The sequence below is a fragment of the Muntiacus reevesi genome, chromosome 22 (assembly GCF_963930625.1).
Source record: "Muntiacus reevesi chromosome 22, mMunRee1.1, whole genome shotgun sequence".
Taxonomy (NCBI): domain Eukaryota; kingdom Metazoa; phylum Chordata; class Mammalia; order Artiodactyla; family Cervidae; genus Muntiacus; species Muntiacus reevesi.
Genome location: NC_089270.1, coordinates 31478506 through 31500552, shown reverse-complemented (window position 1 = coordinate 31500552; position 22047 = coordinate 31478506). Strand labels below are relative to the sequence as shown.

Here is a 22047-nt window from a genome sequence, read left to right as displayed (position 1 = left end):
GCAGTGAACAAGGACATATTTTCTCAATTCCAGAAAGTCTGAATGACTAAAACCAAGAGTGTTATGGTGTGGAGAGATAACTGTGATGTGGGTACGAGAAATAGAAAACAAATAGTAATGGTACATTTTGATAGGAACATTTTCTTTAGTTAGGCTTTTCTCAACTAGACATGAGAGTTTTTGTTCTGTCGAATTCTGCTTAAAGTTCATAAATATTCCCTCAGGACCACAGTTCTTTCACAATAATTATTATACACACCAATTTAAAATACATGTTAAATAAGGCTTAGAAGTAAGAGGTAAAAATGACCTAAAACAGTGTCTACAATATGCTCTCTTCTTAGATACCAGTCTTTGAGGCAATCCAGTTGCGGTAGGCAGTCACTCGTGTGTAGACTCCTGGTTTATTGATTGTACCACATTCTGTTCCCCAGCTCACTATTCCAACAAGGTACCAAATATTTCGAGAGTTGGGATGAACTAGTGGTCCTCCAGAGTCACCCTAAATAAAAAATATGTGTCATTATGGAGAATTTACCTCCAGATACTTTACATATACAAACTAGTAAGCCCAGATGAGCTTGTGGTTCACGCTTCATAGAGACTGTGGGGTGTATGATGTAAATCTAACCTCAACTGTGATAGACTAGCCTATATATTCCCTGGGGCTCTTTGGGGTAAACTTGAGTCTTGAAGCATGAACTGATAAGTGTTCCATGAGAAAGCTTTGGGAGACATATGTTATGGATATATTTGGAGTAGCAGGCTTCATATCTGAGAAATGTAACAAAATTGTAGCCATGAGGCTACAAAGTAGAAGAAGTAGTCTAGAAGTAATTTAAACATTTCTGAGACTGAGAATTTAGTGAAATATGGCTAAGTGTGTGGATTGTGATGATAGGCTATTTTGGTTTATATACCTGTTCTCCCACATGCTAGCTTTGTAACCTTTTGCAAATTACCTTCCTCTGCCTTGATTTCCTCATCTATAAAATGATAGTAATGATAGCATCTACATCACAAAGTTGTGATGAGGATTAAGTGGGTTCTTATTTGTAAAGGACTTCAGTCAGTGCTTAACTCGGAGTAAGTCCAACATGTATTTGTTAAACACATGTGGCATGTAGGGGACAATTACTTTAGTCCCAGAGCCGAGAGGGAGTTTGACTGGATTGTAAAAAGTAAATTAACCGAAGCACAGAATTACTTGCATATTGATCATTTACATAAAATAATAGTTGCTTATATACTATATGGTCAGTGTGAGTAATGTCCGGACTTACCTGGCATGCATCAATATTTCCTTCTATGTACCCAGCACATAGCATTGTGTCTTGTACCATCCCATTATATGCTTCCCGAGCATTACAAGTGTTTGTATCAATAATCTTCACAGGTGCTTTCTGAAGTAATACTGGGTATGCACCTAATGGACACAAACATTATCAGCAAAAGAGTTGCTCTTTAGCAGAGCAGGATGGAAAACTAGCTTTGTCCTCTCTATATAAGACATGTATTTGACTCTATTTTAAGAGTGAAAAAGCCTCTTTCCATCACTCAAACCAAAGAAAAAGAGATTTGTAAAGAATTGAGCTTCCCTGCTGGCCCAGATGGTAAAGCGTCTGCCAGTGATGCAGGAGACCCGGGTTATCCCTAGGTTGGGGAGATCCTCTGGAGAAGGGAATGGCAACTCACTCCAGTACTCTTGCCTGGAAAATCCCATGGATGGAGGAGCCTGGGAGGCTACAGTCCACGGGGTTTTGAAGAGTCAGGCATGACTGAGCGACTTCACTTTCACATTCTAAGAATGAAAATACCCCATTCCCTCACTCAAACCAAAGAAAAAGAAATTTTTAAAGGATAGTTTGAAACATCTTTCTAATGCTGTCTTTCTTTGTCCTTATTTCCTTTCGTACATCTTTGCAGCAGCACCTTTTTAGTTACGTACTCCAGGTCAAGGAGCTTACAGTACCAAACTGGCCTCCTTGGAATGTTCCAAATCCAGGATTTGCAAAGTCATTACTTCATATGCACCTTCCTTGAACCATTTCCTGGAAGTACTGGGCCTCCAGGGGTAAATGATCCTTTTGTTCTGTCCCTAGATCATTTTTTTTCCCCTTGTTTCTTTTGTACCTTGCATATTAAGTTCCTACTCAAAACTTAACTTACCATCATGTGAAAGTGCTCCCCATCCTGTGACAACAACTCCTTCACCTGGTGGAAAAATCTGTGTGGTTTCAGGAAGACAAACTGAATGGACATCGTTCTTATATAAAACTTTTTCAGTAAGCAATATAACTGCAATATCATCATGAAGTTCACCCTTGATGTAGTTTTCATGAATAAAAATTTGCTGCACATAGTGTTGCATATAGGGGAGATTTACTTTGGTGCCAAAGGTGACAGTATAGTTCCTTGGATCTCGTGAACTAAAAGAAACAAAAACCATGTATTTTGCATTTATTTCAGAGAAATAGAGGTACAGGTTGCATCTGTTATAGTCTTTTTATGACATTAATGACAATTTCTTGCCTTGCAATCCATTAGCAGTGATACAATCTGATTTTTTAAAATTCACTTGAAAAATCTTCTTTGAGTCCCTATACCTACACTATGTAAGATGATTAAGATGTAGAAATTAAATAGTTCATGCCTTCAAGAAATTTAAATCTAATGAAAAATGGGCATGAACACAAAAAGTTATCATTGCCTAAATGGTTGTGTGACCACAAAATAGGAGGACTTAAATCTGCATGCTCTAGAGACTGGACGATTTCTTAGGAAAAGTAGTATTTTGATGAAACTATAGAACTAAGTCATACTTGCCTAAAAGACAAGGAGAAAAGGAGACAGGCAGGTGCAGAGTGGGAAGGAGGTATGAAATAGGATTATGTATGATAACAATTGCAAGTCATTTGGGATGTCTGGAGTATGAAGTGATGAGAGATAAGAATCATGTGAGAAATAAGATGTCAAGAATGAATGACTTTTTCCAATCTTACTGATAAGGTAGGAAAGCCTTAGATTGGCTTATCATATGATTTGTGTTTCAAACCAGAACACTTGGGAATGAGAAGGAATCCTATTGCTGATTACCCTGGGATAACAGGTGTAAACTGGACATTTAGCCTCCCTAAAATAATGTGTTAGTCCCTCAGTTGTGTCCGACTCTGCAACCCTACGGACAGTAGCCCACCAGCCTCCTCTGTCCATGGAATTCTCCAGGCGAGAGTACTGGAGTGGGTAGCTGGTCCCTTCTCCAGGGGATCTGCCCAACCCAGGGATCGAACCCAGGTCTCCTGCACTGCAGGCAGTCTTTAACTGTCTGAGCCACCAGGGAAGCCCTGACCTCAGGCAATATGATGAACTTACTTTTTAAAGCAGTGAGCTGCCGTCACCAGATATCTGTCACTGATCAAAGACGCCCCACAGTAGTGTTTGCCGTTCTTTTTGAGACTTGCTTGCCAGGGCCACTCTCCTTCCTGAGCAGTGGAGCCACCCTTGATTCTATCATAGGTAGCTGACATCCTTGGTCGTCTCCCACAGCCTGTCAGAAAGAGTCGGTGTTATACTGTTGAGAATAGAAAGATCCTGTTTGATTACAAAACTGAGATTGAGCTGAGTTATCCTTGTGTTCTATCTGACAATGTCTCTCCCTGAAAGGAACAGAATGCAATCTACACAGGAATCACTAGCAACCCCGGGATCACCTTCCTACCCATCATAGTATCTCCAAGACTCTTCAGCACTTGGAGGATATGGAAACTGTGCAAGGTGGATAAAGACACCATTAAGTACGTGGACGCTGCAACCAGACTCCGTGGTCTGAATTCTGGCCCCATCATTTACAAGCTGGATGAATTTGAGGAAATTACTTCACTTCCTTATGCTTCAGGTTCCTCATCTCTAAAGTGGAATAATCATTTTTGTTGTTCAGTTGCTAAATCGCGTCTGACTCTCTGTGACCCCATGGACTATGGTTGGCCAGGCTCCTTTGTCCTCCACTGTCTCCCAGACTCATGTCCGTTGAGTCAGTGATGCTACCTAACCATCTTATCCTTGACCATTCCCTTCTCCTTTTGCCTTTAATTTTTCCCGGTATCAGGATCTTTTCTTATGAGTTTACTCTTCATATCACGTGACAAAACATTGGAGCTTCAGCTTTTCAGCATCAGTCCTTCCAAAAGAAATAATAGTAATACTTATCTAGGATTGTTGTGAGGATTGAATGGGTTACATGTAAAGCAATTAGAACTGTGTCTGATTCAGAATAACAAATCTTGATCCATATGTTTTACATAATCACATACATTTAATTAAAAAGTATCTGAACTTACGGTTGTTGATTATCTTTTCAGCTTTGACCTTACTGATTTCTGAAATAGAAGAAAAGGCCCATTGTAAATTTAATGACTAGCATTAGTCACTAACCCTGGGGCTGGTGATGGTAGGTCCAGAGAGAAATAATTTTGAATCTCAGGATAAAGTGTCAACAGAAAGGAGAAAATATTGGCTTATTTGAATTGTTCTTTTACTATATATGAATGTGAGATATGGAAATACCATCTTCATAGTTCCACATGAGAAACATCTTTTTATTTAATTGGAATTGTATTCTATATCATTCAAAGTGGAAAATTACTAGTATATTTCCTTTGAAGAACAGGAAGACCTCCAGATGAAACTGATTCCTGTCAGTAAACAAAAATAACTTTTAAAAATTGACTTGTCTTATAATGGCTGATCGAATCCTATTTCTGAAAGTCATAGGAGATCATGAAAAGAATACAAGAATATATCACTACTGTAAGGATTGTTCAAAGTTTTACTACTTACTTTAGAGTAAAGAGCAGCTTTCCCCTCAGAGAACCAATTTTAAGGTGTGGCATTATTATGATCTAAGTGTGTTTTAATAATGAAGAATATGAACTGTTGCTCTGATATAAAACCATGACTTTTCTTTAAAAAAATGAGAATCAGCTTTGTGCCTGGGGCTTGTGACATATGTCCAGGATAAAAAGATGAAAGTGACACTGGTTCGATCTAGAACATAAGCTTACCCTCAAGTGTAAGCGAATCAGGATCTGTAGTCAAGGATCCTGAGTGGTTCTTCAGCATTTGACGTAAGATGCTTTCAATTCCTCTTCTTGTGTTTTCCTTCGCTGATTTGGGCGCCTTGAATACGAGCCATATATATGCTGTCACACTGTTGTCAGCAGGACTAAAAACACAGTAAAGATTTCACATGTTGCTAAAAATGAGCATTATGTCTTTATTCCCTGACCTCTTATATCTTCTTTTCTTTTCTTTTGTAGGTGTGCGTAGTACCTTCACTTTAGGTTAATCACAGGATCATCCAGCTGCCTACGTTTTTGCTGGGTGACAGTGTGCATACAGCGATTCAGTTTAGAAGACAAGTGGTTCTACACATCTAAAAGTGTAGGAAAGGCTTGAGGCATGGAGTAGAAGTATCACATAGGAACTGGGATCATTTATTCCTACATTCATCAGTCATTTATTGAGCTGCTATGAAAAGTGACGAGGTGTTATGGGGTGATACAAGGGTGACTATAACATAGTTCCTACTCTCAAGAAGTTTCCAGATTTCTAAGAAAGATGATATCTATACAAATGACTTATAATAAATGAGGCAAAGCAATAAGATGTTTATCTTATCTGAAAATAAGACAAGTCATGGTTTACTTAAAGTATCAGAGAAATTTTTATTGAAGAGGTAACATACACACTAGACCTTAAAATATTTTTATCACTATTTCATCATCAAGCAAAACTTGCTTATCAGGCAGAGCAAAGGAGGAATAGTACTGCAGAATAACTGGATGGCAATAATATTAACTAGCATTTACTGGGTATCTTCTGTGTTCCAGGTACTATGTTATCACATTTATTATCACACTTAGTCTCCACAACAACCCTGCACCTTAGGTGTCATTAACTTCCTTTTGCAGACCAGGAAAACTTGAGACTTTGAAAGTGTGTTCAGAGGCTTCCCTGGCGGTACAGTGGCAAAGAATCTTCCTGCTAATGCAGGTTTCCCAGGTTCAATCTCTGGGTTGGGAATATCCCCTGGAGAAGGGAATGGCAATCCACTCCAGTATTCTTGCCTGGAAAATCCCATGAAGAGGGGAGCCTGATAGGCTACAGTCCATGGCATCTCAAAGAGTCAGACATGACTGAGCACGTAAACATGCAATGTGCTAAAGATTACACAGTAATTAAACTAAGATCCAGATACAGTACAATTAACTTCCTAACCCAGGCTCATTACACTATGCACTTTGTCTCTACGCCAAGTTAGCTCAGTCTAGGAGACTGAGATCAGATGGAAGAGGATTTGAATCTTAGCCAAGGGGTAGTGGTAAAGAGAAGTTGTTGAATAAAGCTGTGCTTGTGGAAGATTAACCTGACTGTCATGTTCAGGACAGATTTGGTTGGTATTTGAATGCAGGTGGGGGCAGTCCAAGAGGCTGGCTAATGGACTTGTAAGAATTGTCAAGCATCTCTGAGGTTAGTGTCCGAAGTGGTATTATTATGCTTTAGATCTTTCTAATGAATGATTATCTTTTGTTATATAAATAAATAGTCATTCCTAGGTAGCACTCAGCTAATACAAGTTTGATTATAGTAGCAGTTGAAAGTCAAAAGTATTAGAAGCTCAGTCGTGTCTCTTTGTGACCCCACTGACTGTAGCACACCAGGCTCCTCTGTCCATGGAATTTCCCAGGCAAGAATACTGGAGTGGGTTGCTATTCCCTTTTCTAGGGCATCTTCCAGACCCAGGGATTGAACCTGGGTCTCCCACATTGCAGGCAGATTCTTTACTGTCTGCGCCATCAGCAAGATGTGCCCAAATGAAAACCTTGGACCTGTAGCCTCTCCATCACTTTCCATGGGCTCACACTTCCTATAGATAACCAAAGTTATGTGTGTGGGAAAACCAAGCAGAAGCCTTAGGGTGGTTGCAGTCCTGTTTGAAAGATACCCTTTAGTGTTAGCCTCCCACTGTTTCCAATACTAAAATCAATTCCCAAAATTAATTCTAGTTGAGCTTTTGAACCATTCTGCAATTCTAGGAGTCTGCTTGAGTTCCAGGAGCAGCAGAAGAAGGGCAGACATAGTCTGGTGGCCTTGATTAAGGTAAAAGCAATAATAGCCTTCATTGGAAAAGTGTTTACTTGCAAACATTTCCATATACATTATCTTTTTTGATCTTGAGTATAGTTTTATGAGGAATGCAGTGTATGTGTTATTATCACTATTCACAGACAGGGAAGCAGAGTGATACAGTGATTCATTCAAGACTCGAGGATTACTAAGTAGCAAAGCTGCATCAGGTTGTTTTACTCCTATTCCAGAGCTCCACTGGACTTCCCTGGTGGCTCAGCTGGTAAAGAATCTGCCGGCAATATATGAGTTCCAGTTCAATTCCTGGATCGGGAAGATCCCCTGGAAAAGGGATAGGTTACCCACTCCAGTATTCTTGGGCTTTCCTGGTGGCTCAGACAGTAAAGAATTCACATGCAATGCAGGAGACCTGGGTTTGATCCCTGGGTTGGGAAGATTCCCTGGAGGAAGCCATAGCAACCCATTCTAGTATTCTTGCCTGGAGAGTCCCCATGGACAGAGGAGCCTGGTGGGCTACAGTCCATGGGGTCACAAAGAATCAGACACAACAGCGATGAAGTACAGCACACAGAGCTCCATTAGCTAGTCCATATTTCTGCAAACTTGTGCAGAAAACACAGGACAGCTATTTCGCTTCCTGTTGTGGCCACTAAAAGGATTTACTTGGCATCAAAGTCTGGTGTAGATATGCTCTTTTCTACCCTAAAAGAACTCTAGGGTGGTTCTCCAAGGTGTTTAACTAACTTACAAGAATAGAAAAACATGGAAAAACAAGATATGTATTTATGTTACAGCTAAATAAAAATGTTACACCATCAAACATTGGTCTAAGAGACCAGTTAGTATTTGCTGAACATAAAAACTTTAAATATTAGAGAAATGATTCATATGTATTTTGAGAAATAATGTATTCTCAGTGTCACTAAAAATGAACTTCACTAAATAGCTCAAACTTTGTTTTAGTTGTATGCTAAATAAACAATTAACCTGATATTTAGCTTAGGATGATGTCATTCATTAGTAACTTACTGGCTAGTGATTGTAATCTGTCAACAGACTCCTTTTATAGTGGTATTTGAAATATAATGATATATGTGGTAGGTTGGTATCTTTTCTAACAGTTATTAGTTACTTACACCAGTGTGATGACTTGAGAGTTGATGTATTGTCTGTAAATGCTAGAACTCTGAAATGCATCAGACATCTGTTAAAGAGAACATAGAGTCACATCAAATTCCAGTAATAAATTTATGTTTCAGAGAATTAACAATGAACTAAGTATAAGAAAATACTAATTTACCTTCGTCTCAAGAATTTTGCTAAGATAGTTATTTTCTGATGATGTCTCCTTTCCATAATTTCTATTATTTGGGATATTCAGCACTTTAAAGCTACCTTGGTAATAGTAGGTCTTGTTTTCTGTGAGGTAAGGAAATGATCCAATGATTATTTAAGTGAAGTGGATTGCAAATCCAGATATAGATTATACGGTAATACCAGCTATTAACAGTAAATAATGTGTTCATATTATATATTGATAAGCCTTGTGAACCTTTCTGGGGCAGTTGATTAGATAAACTGCGCTTTGCAGAAAGTATTTGTGAGACCAATAATGGAGCAGATCTATATCAGACAAAGGTCAGAAAGAAGAGTTACATCTTGATTGAGACAGGTGAAAGTGAAAGTGGCTCAGTCGAGTCTGACCCTTTGCTACCCCATGAACTGTATAGTCCATGGAATTCTCCAGGCCAGAATACTGGAGTGGGTAGCCCGTTCCCTTCTTCAGGGGAATCTTCCCAACCCAGGGATCAAACCTAGGTCTCCCACATTGCAGGCAGATTCTTTACCAGCTGAACCACAAGGGAAGCCCAAGAATACTGGAGTGGGTAGACTATCCCTTCTCCATCGGATCTTCCCGATCCAGGAATCAAACCAGGATCTCCAACATTGCAGGTAGATTCTTTACCAACTGAGCTATGAGGAAAGCTAGGGCATTCTATAAATGATATCTGTCTAGAATAATCAATTTTTGGAGTATAAATAAAAATTGTTGGGAATTCCTTGGTAGTCCAATGGCTAAGACTCTGTGTTCCCAATTCAGAGGCTCTGAGTTTGGTCCCTGATAAGGGAACTAGATCCCACCTGCTGCAACTAAGGATGCTGCATGTTGCAACAAAGATCAAAGATCTCCATGTGCTACAACTAAGACCTGGCCAAATAAGTAAAATAAGAAGTAAATATATATAAAAAAAATTACCATTAAGCATCTACTATGTGAAGATACTTTATAAAAACCATATGAAGAATATCCATTTTTCAAGAGAAATGTGGTCTCAGAGGTATTCAGTAATTTACCTAACATCACTTAGGTACTAAAAAGAGCCAAGTATCAATACCTGACCTTCTGACCTGTCTGACTCTGAAGCCCACATCTAATCCATTATATTTTCTTTCTAAATTTTTATAGATACTATGCTGTTTGATACATAATGCATCTTACCCTTAATATGTGATAGATAGTAAGCATCTAGGAATATGCTAGATACTGGATAGTAGTGCCCAGCATATAGTAAACACTAAAAAAAAAATGTTAACATTGTTTTGTAGTATGACCATTGCCTTTGAAGATTATCTTGTGGGAGAAAAAGGCTCGATATGGATAAAAGCATACTTGAGATACTAATAAGGATATAATTAAATGATAAATTTAATTGTTAAACTACAAGTTCTGTATTAATACAGAAAGGCAGATGCCATAATTAAATTAAAATGTGAAAGATGAAAACAATAGAATGGGAAAAACTAGAGATCTCTTCAAGAATATTAGAGATACCAAGGGAATATTTCATGCAAAAATGGGCTAATAAAGGACAGAAATGTTATGGACCTAACAGAAGCAGAAGATAATAAGGAGATGTGGCAAGAATATACAGAAAAATTGTACAAAAAAGATCTTCATGACCCAGATAATCACAATGGTGTGATCACTCACCTAGAGCCAGACATCCTGGAATGTGAAGTCAGGTGGACCTTAGGAAGCATCACTACGAACAAAGCTAGTGGAGGTGATGGAATTCCAGTTGAGCTACTTTGAATCCTAAAAGATGATGCTGTGAAAGTGCTGCCCTCGATATACCAGCAAATTTGGAAAACTCAGCAGTGGCTACAGGACTGGAAAAGGTCAGTTTTCATTCCAATCCCAAAGAAAGGCAATGCCAAAGAATGTTCAAACTACTGCACAATTGCACTCATCTTATGTGCTAGCAAAGTAATGCTCAAAATTCTCCAAGCCAGGCTTCAAAAGTATGTGAACCTTGAACTTTCAGAAGTTCAAGCTGGATTTAGAAAAGGCACAGGATCTGCCAACATCAAATTGCCAACATCCACTGGATCATCAAAAAAGCAAGAGAGTTCCAGAAAACCATCTATTTCTGCTTTATTAACTATGCCAAAGACTTTGACTGTATGAATCACAATAAGCTGTGGAAAATTCTGAAAGAGATGGGAATACCAGACCACTGGACCTGCATAGAGATTTCTCAAGAGGTAGGTCAAGTGGTCTGGTCTTGAGAAATCTGTATGCAGGTCAGAAAGCAACAGTTAGAACTGGACAAGGAACAACATGACTGGAACAACTGGACATGGAACAACAACAACAGACTGGCTCCAAATAGGAAAAGGAGTCTGTCAAGGCTGTATATTGCCCCCCTGCTTATTTAACTTATATGCAGATTACATCATGAGAAACTCTGGGCTGGAAGAAGCAAAACCTGGAATCAAGATTGCCGGGAGAAATATCAATAACCTCAGATATGCAGATGAAACCACCCTTATGGCAGAAAGTGAAGAGGAACTAAAAAGTCTCTTGATGCAAGTGAAGGAGAGTGAAAAAGTTGGCTTAAAGCTCAATATTCAGAAAACCAAGATCATGGCATCTGGTCCCATCACTTCATGGCAAATAGATGGGGAAACAGTGTCAGACTTTATTTTTGGGGGCTCCAAAATCACTGCAGATGATGATTGCAGCCATGAAATTAAAAGACACTTACTCCTTGGAAAGAAAGTTATAACCAACCTAGATAGCATATTAAAAAGCAGAGACATTACTTTGCCAACAAAGGTCCCTCTAGTCAAGGCTATGGCTTTTCCAGTGGTCATATATGGATGTGACAGTTGGACTGTGAAGAAAGCTGAGTGCTGAAAAATTGATGCTTTTGAACTGTGGTGTTGGAGAAGACTCTTGAGAGTCCCTTGGACTGCAAGGAGATCCAACCAGACCATCCTAAAGGAGATCAGTCCTGGGTGTTCATTGGAAGGACTGATGCCGTGGCTGAAACGCCAATACTTTGGCCACCTCATGCGAAGAGTTGACTCATTGAAAAAGACCCTGATGCTGGGAGGGATTGGGGGCAGGAGGAGAAGAGGATGACAGAGGATGAGATGGCTGGATGGCATTACCGACTCGATGGACATGAGTTTGAGTAAACTCCAGGAGTTGGTGATGGACAGGGAGGCCTGGCATGCTGCGATTCATGGGGTCGCAAAGAGTTGAACACGACTGAGCGATTGAACTGAATTGAAATGATTGAAGCAACTACATCCCAGTGTCTTCCCCAACTGCTAAATTTTCTGGATTAGTGAAACTGAGACACTGTTGAAAGTATGTGCACATTCTAAAAATGTATATGCTGAACTCTTCCCCTACCCCACTTGATTTTTCCCCCAGCCCAGAATATGCTCATGTAAAACAAATGAAGTTTCTACACCGAGGAACTCTAACCAGTTCAAGAAAAAGTATCTAAACGTAATGGTAACTTGAATTCTCTCAACAAAACCACCTAAATAACACAGCCTCTTTCATAGTGAGCTTCAGCCAGCTCTTTAACCTCCAATCTTAAATATTAGCAGACACTGAGCTGAAAGATTAACATATATATTTGAGACAAGATCTAATGTGAAATATTGCCAAAATAAACAGAGAAAACATTTGAGGAAAGAGACTAAAAACTAAAACAGGTTATTATATTTGGAGAAAATTTTGTAAGAAATAAAACCAAGAAGTTATATAAAGGAATAACTAGATAATTAAAAAGCAGTTATACATATAACTGCAGAAATCAATAATTCAGTAAAAGATTTGAATATAAACTTGAGAAAATGACCAAGAAAGTCATTTTTAAAAATACTAAGGGATGAAAAAATAGAAAGAAACAGATAAAAAAAATTAGAGACTACATTTAGGAAGCCTAATATCAAAATTACAGGAGCCCCAGAAAGAGGGTAAAAAGGCTAGAAAATTATCAAAGAAATAATCTAAGAAAAATTTCAGGAACTGAAGCATGTGAGTTTCTAGATTGAAAGGACCCACTAAATGTCAGCACAATGAATAAAAATAAAATCTAGATTATATCAAATTACCATGAAATTTCAAAATACTGGGGACAAAGAAAAAAATCCAAAAGTTTTCAGAAGATGGGAGAGTAGGAGAAGAGTTTTCATTCAAAAGTTTCTAATCAAAATGTCATCAGAATTCTTAGCAGAAACTATAAAAGCATGAAGATTATAGAGCTCTAACTTCAAAATTCAGAAGGAAAACTTTTTTCAACCAGAATTCTATACTGTTAATTAAGGTCAAAAGTAGGTTTCGATATTTTCAGACATGTGAGTTGTCAAAATGTAAACTTTCCTGAAAGCTTCTGGAACATACATTCCACAACTAAGTGAAAGTAAAAGTTGCTTTCCCACTCTTTGCGACCCTGAGGACTATATAGTCCATGGAATTCTCTAGGCCACAATACTGGAATGGTAGTCTTTCCCTTTGCCAGGGGATCTTCCCAACCCAGAGATCGAAGCCAGGTCTCCTGCTTTGCAGGTGGATTCTTTACCAGCTGAGTCAGCAGGGAAGCCCCAAAATACTTCAGCAGATAGCCTATCCCTTCTCCAGAGGATCTTCCCAACCCAGGTATCTAACCGAGGTCTCCTGCACTGCAGGCGGATTCTTTACCAACTGAGCTATCAGGGAAGCCCACAGCCAAGTGAATAAAATAATAAAAAAGAAATCCAGGCATTAGTGGGTTAAACCCAGTAGACAGTTGAAAATAATTTTTAGAAAGTCACTAAAGGGAAATTCTAAATCAACAACCATGTAGCCAGGGAGTGAAGTATGACATGAACAGTAGAAAGTAAATAGATATCAACAGCTGAAAAGTCCAGGGATAGCAATGTTAAGAATCAACTTAAAGAATTGAAAACGGTTGCTCTGAGAAAACGTTTGCTCTGAGAAATGGGAAATAAGGGTAGCAGAGGAGGGCCTGCTTTTTTTTAATAAAAAGCTGTGATAGTTTGATTCTTAAAACTAAAGTATATAAAGCTTAGGAGGAAAAAAATATCCAAGCATAGCAAAGTCATGGATAAAGGAGTGATGGTGAGCATATGAATATTTGAATATGAAGATATATTCATTCAAAACTCCACAACTGTAGTAATTATAATTATAAACCAAAATAAAGTGCTATAAATGTTGACAGTGAAAGATAATAATATTGGTAACAAACTACTGGGAAGTGTGACAGACAGATGACAAGTATGTGTACCTATTTTTAAACTTTCATAGCAGGATATGAATAACATAATGTCCAAAGTTAAAACACATGATTTTGGACCTAGCCTTTGACAGTGGAGGAATAGATGGGGAGACCACTTTCTCCCCCACAAAATCATTGAAAGAACATTTGAACACTGAGCAAACTCCACAAAACAACTTCTGAATGCAGGCAGAAGACATCAGGCACCCAGAAAAGCAGCGCATTGTCTTTGAAAGGAGGTCACCTCTATTTCCTCCCTCCCCCTTCTCTTCTCAACCCAACTCTGTGAATCTCTGTGGGTGTTCTGGTCTGCGGAGAACACTTAGGGAACAGAGTGCTGCCTAGATCTGTCTCTCTCCTCTTGGTTCCCCCCTTTTCTCCTCCTGCTCACTTCTATCTCCTTCCTCCCTCTCCTCTTCTTCACATAACTCTGTGAACCTCTCTGGGTGTCCCTTACTGTGGAGAATCTTTTCACCATTAACCTAGAAGTTTTATTATCAGTGCTGTATGGATAGAGAGGTCTTGAGGCTATGGAAAGAATAAGACTGAAAACCAGAGGCAGGAGGATTAAGCCAAAACCTGAGAACACCAGAGAACTCCTGACTACAGGGAACATTAATTAACAAGAGGTCATCCAAAAGACTCCATACCTACACTGAAACCAACCACCACCCAAGAGCCAATAAGTTCCAGAGCAAGGCATACCACACAAATTCTCCAGCAATGCAGGAACATAGCCCTGAGCATCAATATACAGGCTGCCTAAAGTCACACCAAACCCATACACATCTCAAAACTCACTACTGGACACTCCATTGCACTCCAGAGAGAAGAAATTCAGCTCCACCCACGAGAACACTGACACAAACTTCCCTAACCAGGAAACCTTGTCAAGCCACTTGGCCAACCCTACCCACTGGGAGGAATCTCCACAATAAAGAGGAACCACAAGCTACCAGAATAGAGAAAGGCCACCCCAAGCACACCAATCTAAATAAGATGAAAAGGCAGAGAAATACTCAGCAGGTAAAGGAATATGAAAAATGGCCAACAAACCAAACAAAAGAGGAGGAGATAGGGAATCTACCTGAAAAAGAATTTAGAATAATGATAATAAAAATAATCCAAAATCTTGAAAACAAAATGGAGTTACAGATAAATAGCCTGGAGACAAGGATTGAGAAGATACAAGAAATGTTTAACAAGTACCTAGAAGAAATAAAAAAGAGTCAATTAATAATGAATAATGCAATAAATGAGATAAAAAACACTCTGGAGGGAACCAAGAGTAGAATAATGGAGACAGAAAATAGGATAAGTGAGGTAGAAGATAGAATGGTGGAAATAAATGAAGCAGAGAGGAAAAAAGAAAAAAGAATCAAAAGAAATGAGGACAGCCTCAGGGGCCTCTGGGACAATGTGGAACACCTCAACATTTGAATCAAAGGAGTCCAAGAAGAAGAAGACAAAAAGAAGATAAACTGTGAGTCAGACTCATCAAGAAACAAAGGGAGAAGAATCAAATCAACAAAATTAGAAATGAAAATGGAGAGATCACAACAGACAACACAGAAATACAAAGGATCATAAGAGACTACTACCAGCAGCTATATGACAATAAAATGAACAACTTGGAAGAAATGGACAAATTCCTAGAAAAGTATAACTTTCCAAAACTGAACCAGGAAGAAATAGAAGATCTTAACAGACCCATCACAAGCTTGGAAATCGCAACTGTAATCAGAAATCTTCCAGCAAAAAAAAGCCCAGGACCAGACGACTTTACAGCTAAATTCTACCAAAAATTTAGAGAAGAGTTAACAGCTATCTTGCTCAAATTCTTCCAGAAAAATGAAGAAGAAGGTAAACTTCCAAACTCATTCTATGAGGTCACCATCACCCTAATACCAAAACCAGACAAAGATGTCACAAAAAAGAAAACTACAGGTCAATATCACTGATGAACATAGATGCAAAAATGCTTAACAAAATTCTAGCAAACAGAATCCAACAACATACTAAAAAGATCATACATCATGACCAAGTGGGTTTTATCTCAGGAATGCAAGGATTCTTTAATATCTGCAAATCAATCAATGTAATACACCACATTAACAAATTGAAAGATAAAAACCATATGATTATCTCAATAGATGCAGAAAAGTCTTTGACAAAATTCAACATCCATTTATGATAAAAACTCTCCAGAAAGCAGGAATAGAAGGAACATACCTCAACATAATAAAAGCTATATATGACAAACCCACAGCAAACATTATCCTCAAAGGTGAAAAGTTGAAAGCATTTCCCCTAAAGTCGGAAACAAGGCAAGGATACCCACTCTCACCACTACTATTTAACATAGTTTTGGAAGTTTTGGCCACAGCAATCAGAGAAGAAAAAGAAATAAAAAGAATCCAGACTGGAAAAGAAGAAGTAAAACTCTCACTGTTTGCAGATGACATGATTCTCTACATAGAAAACCCTAAAGACTCTACCAGAAAATTACTAGAGCTAATCAGTGAATATAGCAAAGTTGCAGGATATAAAATTAACACGCAGAAATCCCTTGCATTCCTATACACTAACAATGAGAAAACAGAAAGAGAAATTAAGGAAACAATACCATTCACCATTGCAACTAAAAGAATAAACTACTTAAGAATATATCTATCTAAAGAAACAAAAGAACTATATATAGAAAACTATAAAACACTGATGAAAAAAATCAAAGATGAAACAAATAGATGGAGAAATATACCGTGTTCATGGATTGGAAGAAGCAATATTGAGAAAATGAGTATGCTACCCAAAGCAATCTATAGATTCAATGCAACCCCTATCAAGCTACCAACGGTATTTTTCACAGAACTAAAACAAATAATTTCACAATTTGTATGGAAATACAAAAAAACCTCGAATAGCCAAAGCAATCTTGAGAAAGAAGAATGGAACTGGAGGAATAAACCTGCCTGACTTCAGGCTCTACTACAAAGCCACAGTCATCAAGACAGTATGGTACTGGCACAAAGACAGAAATATAGATCAATGGAACAAAATAGAAAGCCCAGAGATAAACCCATGTACCTATGGACACCTTATATTTGACAAAGGAGGCAAGAATAGACAACCAAATTCTGAAGGAGATGGGAATACCAGACCACGTGACCTGCCTCTTGAGAAACCTGTATGCAGGTCAGGAAGCAACAGTTAGAACTGGACATGGAACAACAGACTGGTTCCAAATAGGAAAAGGAGTACGTCAAGGCTGTATATTGTCACCCTGCTTATTTAACTTATATGCAGAGTACATCATGAGAAATGCTGGGCTGGAAGAAGCACAAGCTGGAATTAAGATTGCCGGGAGAAATATCAATAACGTCAGATATGCAGATGACACCACCCTTATGGCATAAAGTGAAGAGGAACTAAAAAGCCTCTTGATGAAAGTGAAAGAGGAGAGTAAAGAAACTGGCTTAAAGCTCAACATTCAGAATACTAAGATAATGGCATCTGGTCCCATCACCTCATGGGGAATAGATGGGGGGACAGTGGAAACAGTGTCAGACTTTATTTTTTGGGGCTCCAAAGTCACTGCAAATGGTGACTGCAGCCATGAAATTAAAAGACATTTACTCCTTGGAAGGAAAGTTATGACCAATCTAGACAGCATACTAAAAAGCAGGGACATTACTTTACCAACAAAGGTCTGTCTGGTCAAAGCTATGGTTTTTCCAGTGGTCATGTATGGATGTGAGAGTTGGACTGTGAAGAAAGCTGAGTGTTGAAAAATTGATGCTTTTGAACTGTGGTGTTAAAGAAGACTCTTGAGAGTCCCTTGGACTGCAAGGAGATCCAACTAGAAATGCAAATCAAAACCACAGTGAGATACCATTTCACGCCAGTCAGAATGACTGCTATCCAAAAGTCTACAAGCGATAAATGCTGGAGAGGCTGTGGAGAAAAGGGAACCCTCTTACCCTGTTGGTGGGAATATAAACTAGTACAGCCACTCTGGAGAACAGTGTGGAGATTCCTTAAAAAACTGAAAATAGAACTGCCATATGACCCAGCAATCCCACTCCTGGGCATACACACCGAGGAAACCAGAACTGAAAGAGACACGTGTACCCCAGTGTTCATTGCAGCACTGTTTTTAATAGCCAGGACATGGAAGCAAACTAGATGTCCATCAGCAGACAAATGGATAAGAAAGCCTTGGTACATATACACAATGGAATATTACTCAGCCAATAAAAAGAATAGATTTTAATCAGTTCTAATGAGGTGGATGAAACTGGAGCCCATTATACAGAGTGAAGTAAGCCAGAAAGATAAACACCAATACAGTATACTAACACATATACATGGAATTTAAAAAGATGGTAATGATAACCCTATATGCAAGACAGAAAAAGAGACACAGACATATAGAACAGACTTTGGGACTCTGTGGGAGAAAGTGAGGGTGGGATGATCTGAGAGAAAAGCATTGAAACATGTATATTATCAATTGTGAAACAGATCGCCAGTCCAGGTTTGATGCATGAGAGAAGTGTTCAGGGCTGGTGCACTAGGATGACCCAGAGGGATGGGATGGGGAGAGAGGTGGGAGGGGGATTCAGGATGGGGAACACATGTAAATCCATGGTTGATTCATGTCAATGTATGGCAAAAACCACTACAATATTGTAAAGTAATTAGCCTCCAACTAATATAAATAAATGAAAAAAAAAATCACCTACCAAAAAAAAAGAAAAACAAAAACATGATTTTAAAAAATGACTCCCAACTTCTCTCTTGTTTTTCAAAGTCTTTTTTAAAATGTATGTTAAGAAGACTTTTTATTGTTAATATCTTTGTTATCAAGAAACAAATAGTCAAAATTCAATATTCTTTGATTTCTCTTCATCACATGGACTGTAACCTACCACACTCCTCTGTCCATGGGATTTTTCAATCAAGGGTACTGGAGTGGGTTGCCATTTCCTTCTCTCTTCATCATATACAATGAGTATAATATTTTAATTATCAATATAAAATAACACCCTTGATACTATTTTGGTAGATTACTTTTTCTGCCTATCTACCAATTTTCCACACACTCATGTCTTTATATAGCATACATTATGCTGGTAAAGAATCTTGGTGGGTCAGATGGCAAAAAATCCACCTGCAATGTTGGAGATCTGGGTTGGGAAGATACCCTGGAGAGGGGAAGGGCTACCCACTCTAGTATTCTGGCCTGGAGAATTCCATGGGTGTGTTGTCCATGGGGTGGCAAAGAGTTGAACACAACTGAGAGACTTTCACTTCTTACCAATTATCTATGCACTCATGTCTTTATAAAGCATACATTATGTTGCCTGTGTATATTCAAAATAATGTCTGTAATACACTGACAAATGTTGACAATTCTTATTTCTGGGATCTTGGATCATTAATGGCCTTTCTAAAAGGAAATTATTTATTATTTGCAATTGTTTCTTTGTCTTGTAGAAATAGAAATGAAAATTGCAACAAACTTCAAGAAATAGAAATGTATTCTTTACCCACCTACTGCCAGAAAATGAACTAGAAGACCAATGGTGGTTCCTAGGATCGCCACCACTCCAAACACAATGAGGACAATCACCCACAGTGGCAAAGGTGGCCGAGAAACTGTCACTGGTCTGCAAGTAAAGAATATGAAAAGAAAGACATATTAGAAAAGTCAGCCATTCCCAATCTTTATTTATTTTCTCTTGCTCACCCCTAGAATATCCATAATCTAAACACATTAGTAGCAAAAGACATTTGAAGACAGGAAGGAAGGAAAGAAGAAAGGATGGAAGGAGAGAGGAACCATGCTTTAAGATTCCCCCAGATCCCCCAGGCAATCAGATTATTGCCTCACCCTGAGAAGTTACTCACTGAGCTAGGGCTTGAAACTTTCCTGGCTAATAAGCAGTGCTTAGAAACAATGGCTTAATCCTTTCAATTCTTTCAGTTTAGGACTTCACACAAGTGTCAGAATGATGGAGAAGGAGGAGGTGCTCTATAAATAAAAATAATATTACCCACCCAGCATAAAGGTGATGACTAACTTCCAGGCAAAACGAAACAGAACAAAACAATCTTTTTGTTTCTTCTCCACTTTTAAGTGTGAGTGAATGCTCTTTCCTTAACTGATAGACCAAAAATGTGACTAATAAGAAAATATCAGGGTTACAAATATCATAACATTTTTAATAAAAAAGAAATCACATAACAATATTTACTTTAGCTCAAGAAAAATATTCTTAGTATGCTTTATTGCAGTGAGCATGCTCTTTCTTTTTAAAAAATTAAAAATTTATTTCATTGAAGTATAGCTGATTTACAATGTTTTGTTAATTTCTACTATACAGGAAAATGATTCAGTTACATATATATATATACATTCTTTTCATATTCTTCCAATATGTTTATCAGAAGATATTGAATATAGTTTCCTGTGCCACACAGTAGGACCTTGTTGTTTATCCATTCTATGTATAATAGTTTGCATATGCTAATCCCAAACTCCCAATCCTTCTCTCCAGGAATCCCCTGACTGAGCATGCTCCTTCTAATAACATTTTTACATGAATTTATTTTTATTTTATATTGGAGCATAGTTAATTAAGAGTATTATGTTAGGATGCACATTTTTTAGAGAAATATTTCTGTAAAGTATGAGTTTGTATTTCAGTTATCCTAATTTATAATGTTTAATATATAATGTTATAAATATTATAAATTAGGATCAGTTAATTTTGGTATATTGTATACATTGCAATGAAAACTCCATGTGTGTTTTTAAAAGGTTGGAATGAATAATCATTGGTCACAAGATGAAGTTAGATACTTGAGGTAACACATGTCTATACATAGTTACACTATTCTAGTTTATGAATATTTTACAGATAAAAATACATAATTTTATATATTATTCTATAGGGAACACTTATGAAGCAATGGTACTGTGAGATTGAAGGTTATATCCATGAAAGCACTTCAGAAACCACAGATATTAAGCAAAAATGAAGGATTCACAATCATTACCACCAACAACATTTTAACATTAGCTTTATGAGAGAAGAAAATTATCTCTCTGCTTCCTTCCCTCCACTTTAAAATAGTCACACATTGACCTAAATGGCTAGGAAATCCAAAAAAGAGGGGATATATGTACATGTATAGCGGATTCACTTTGCTGTACTGTAGTAAATAACACAATGTTGTAAAGCAATCATATTTTTTAATAAATAAAAATATAAAATAGATAACCAACAAGAGACCTACTGTGTAGCACAGCGAACTCTGCTCAATACTTTGTAATAACCTAAATGGGAAAAGAATTTGAAAAAGAATAGATACATATATATATATATGTGTGTAACTGAGTCACTTTTCCGTACTCCTGAAACCAACACATTATTAATCAACTAAATATTCCAATATAAAGTTAAAAAAATTTTAAGTAAAAAGCAGTCACACATTAATATTGTTTTTCATTCACAGAATGTTAAGCTGCATGTTAGCTTTTTGAAGCACTCCCCAAATTGCTAAAAACAAACAAAAATAAACCCCTATAGATCCCAGATACAACATGTAAATAATAGGGTTGCCTCCAGACAGGAAATCCAAACAGCTGTGGAAAAATTACAAATTCCCCTCAAACTCAATTGTTTTACTGCAACCCTTGGGTGGGAGTCATAGTGGGGGAAGTGTTCATTCTTTTTATGTCAGAATTTTAGTCAAGCAAGTCTCCACTTACCTGTACATAATGTACTGATATAATGGCTGTTGATGTTAGTAACGATAAAGGAAACTTCTGTACTTCTTTTGTCCTGATCAGTGGTTCTCAGGTAAATGTACTAACCACAGTGATACTTGGGATCTTAAGGGCTGGGTGCACTAGCAGAAAGCAATTAAAAGGAAACTTGTTTAACAAGTGTTGATGACAACTTGGATCTGTGATTTAAAGGAAGAAATGAAAATTCTCTTTGAGTTGGATCCTAAGACATAGACGTAATGTGGGTTGGTCATCTGACAGGTCCACCCAAGAAATATCACCACAAATTGGTGAATCAGTGCTCTGACTCAGATTCTGTCTACCCCTTTCCTGATACTGTGGCTCCTCCTCAGTGAAACCAACTGTACCTACCACAGCAGTCTCTGACAAAGGACTTAAATGTGCATTGTGTTTTTTTTTTTTTTTTTGGATGCAATAATTCTGTTACAATATATACACTACCCTGTGTAAAATAGATAGCTAGTAGGAAGTTTCTATATAACACAGGGAGCTCTGTGA

General features: G+C 37.8%; 1 protein-coding gene across 1 annotated transcript; it reads right to left on the bottom strand.

The window, feature by feature from the left end:
• Positions 1-340: 340 nt before the first annotated feature.
• LOC136152752 (transmembrane protease serine 11B-like protein) lies at positions 341-21518 on the bottom strand. Its single transcript, XM_065914129.1, has 10 exons — positions 21511-21518; positions 19287-19402; positions 8447-8565; positions 8283-8350; positions 5061-5221; positions 4338-4376; positions 3373-3547; positions 2170-2429; positions 1284-1426; positions 341-502 (listed from the first exon to the last, which is right to left on the bottom strand). The coding sequence occupies exons 1-10, from the start codon at positions 21516-21518 to the stop codon at positions 341-343; spliced, it is 1251 nt and encodes a 416-aa protein (XP_065770201.1).
• Positions 21519-22047: the final 529 nt, after the last annotated feature.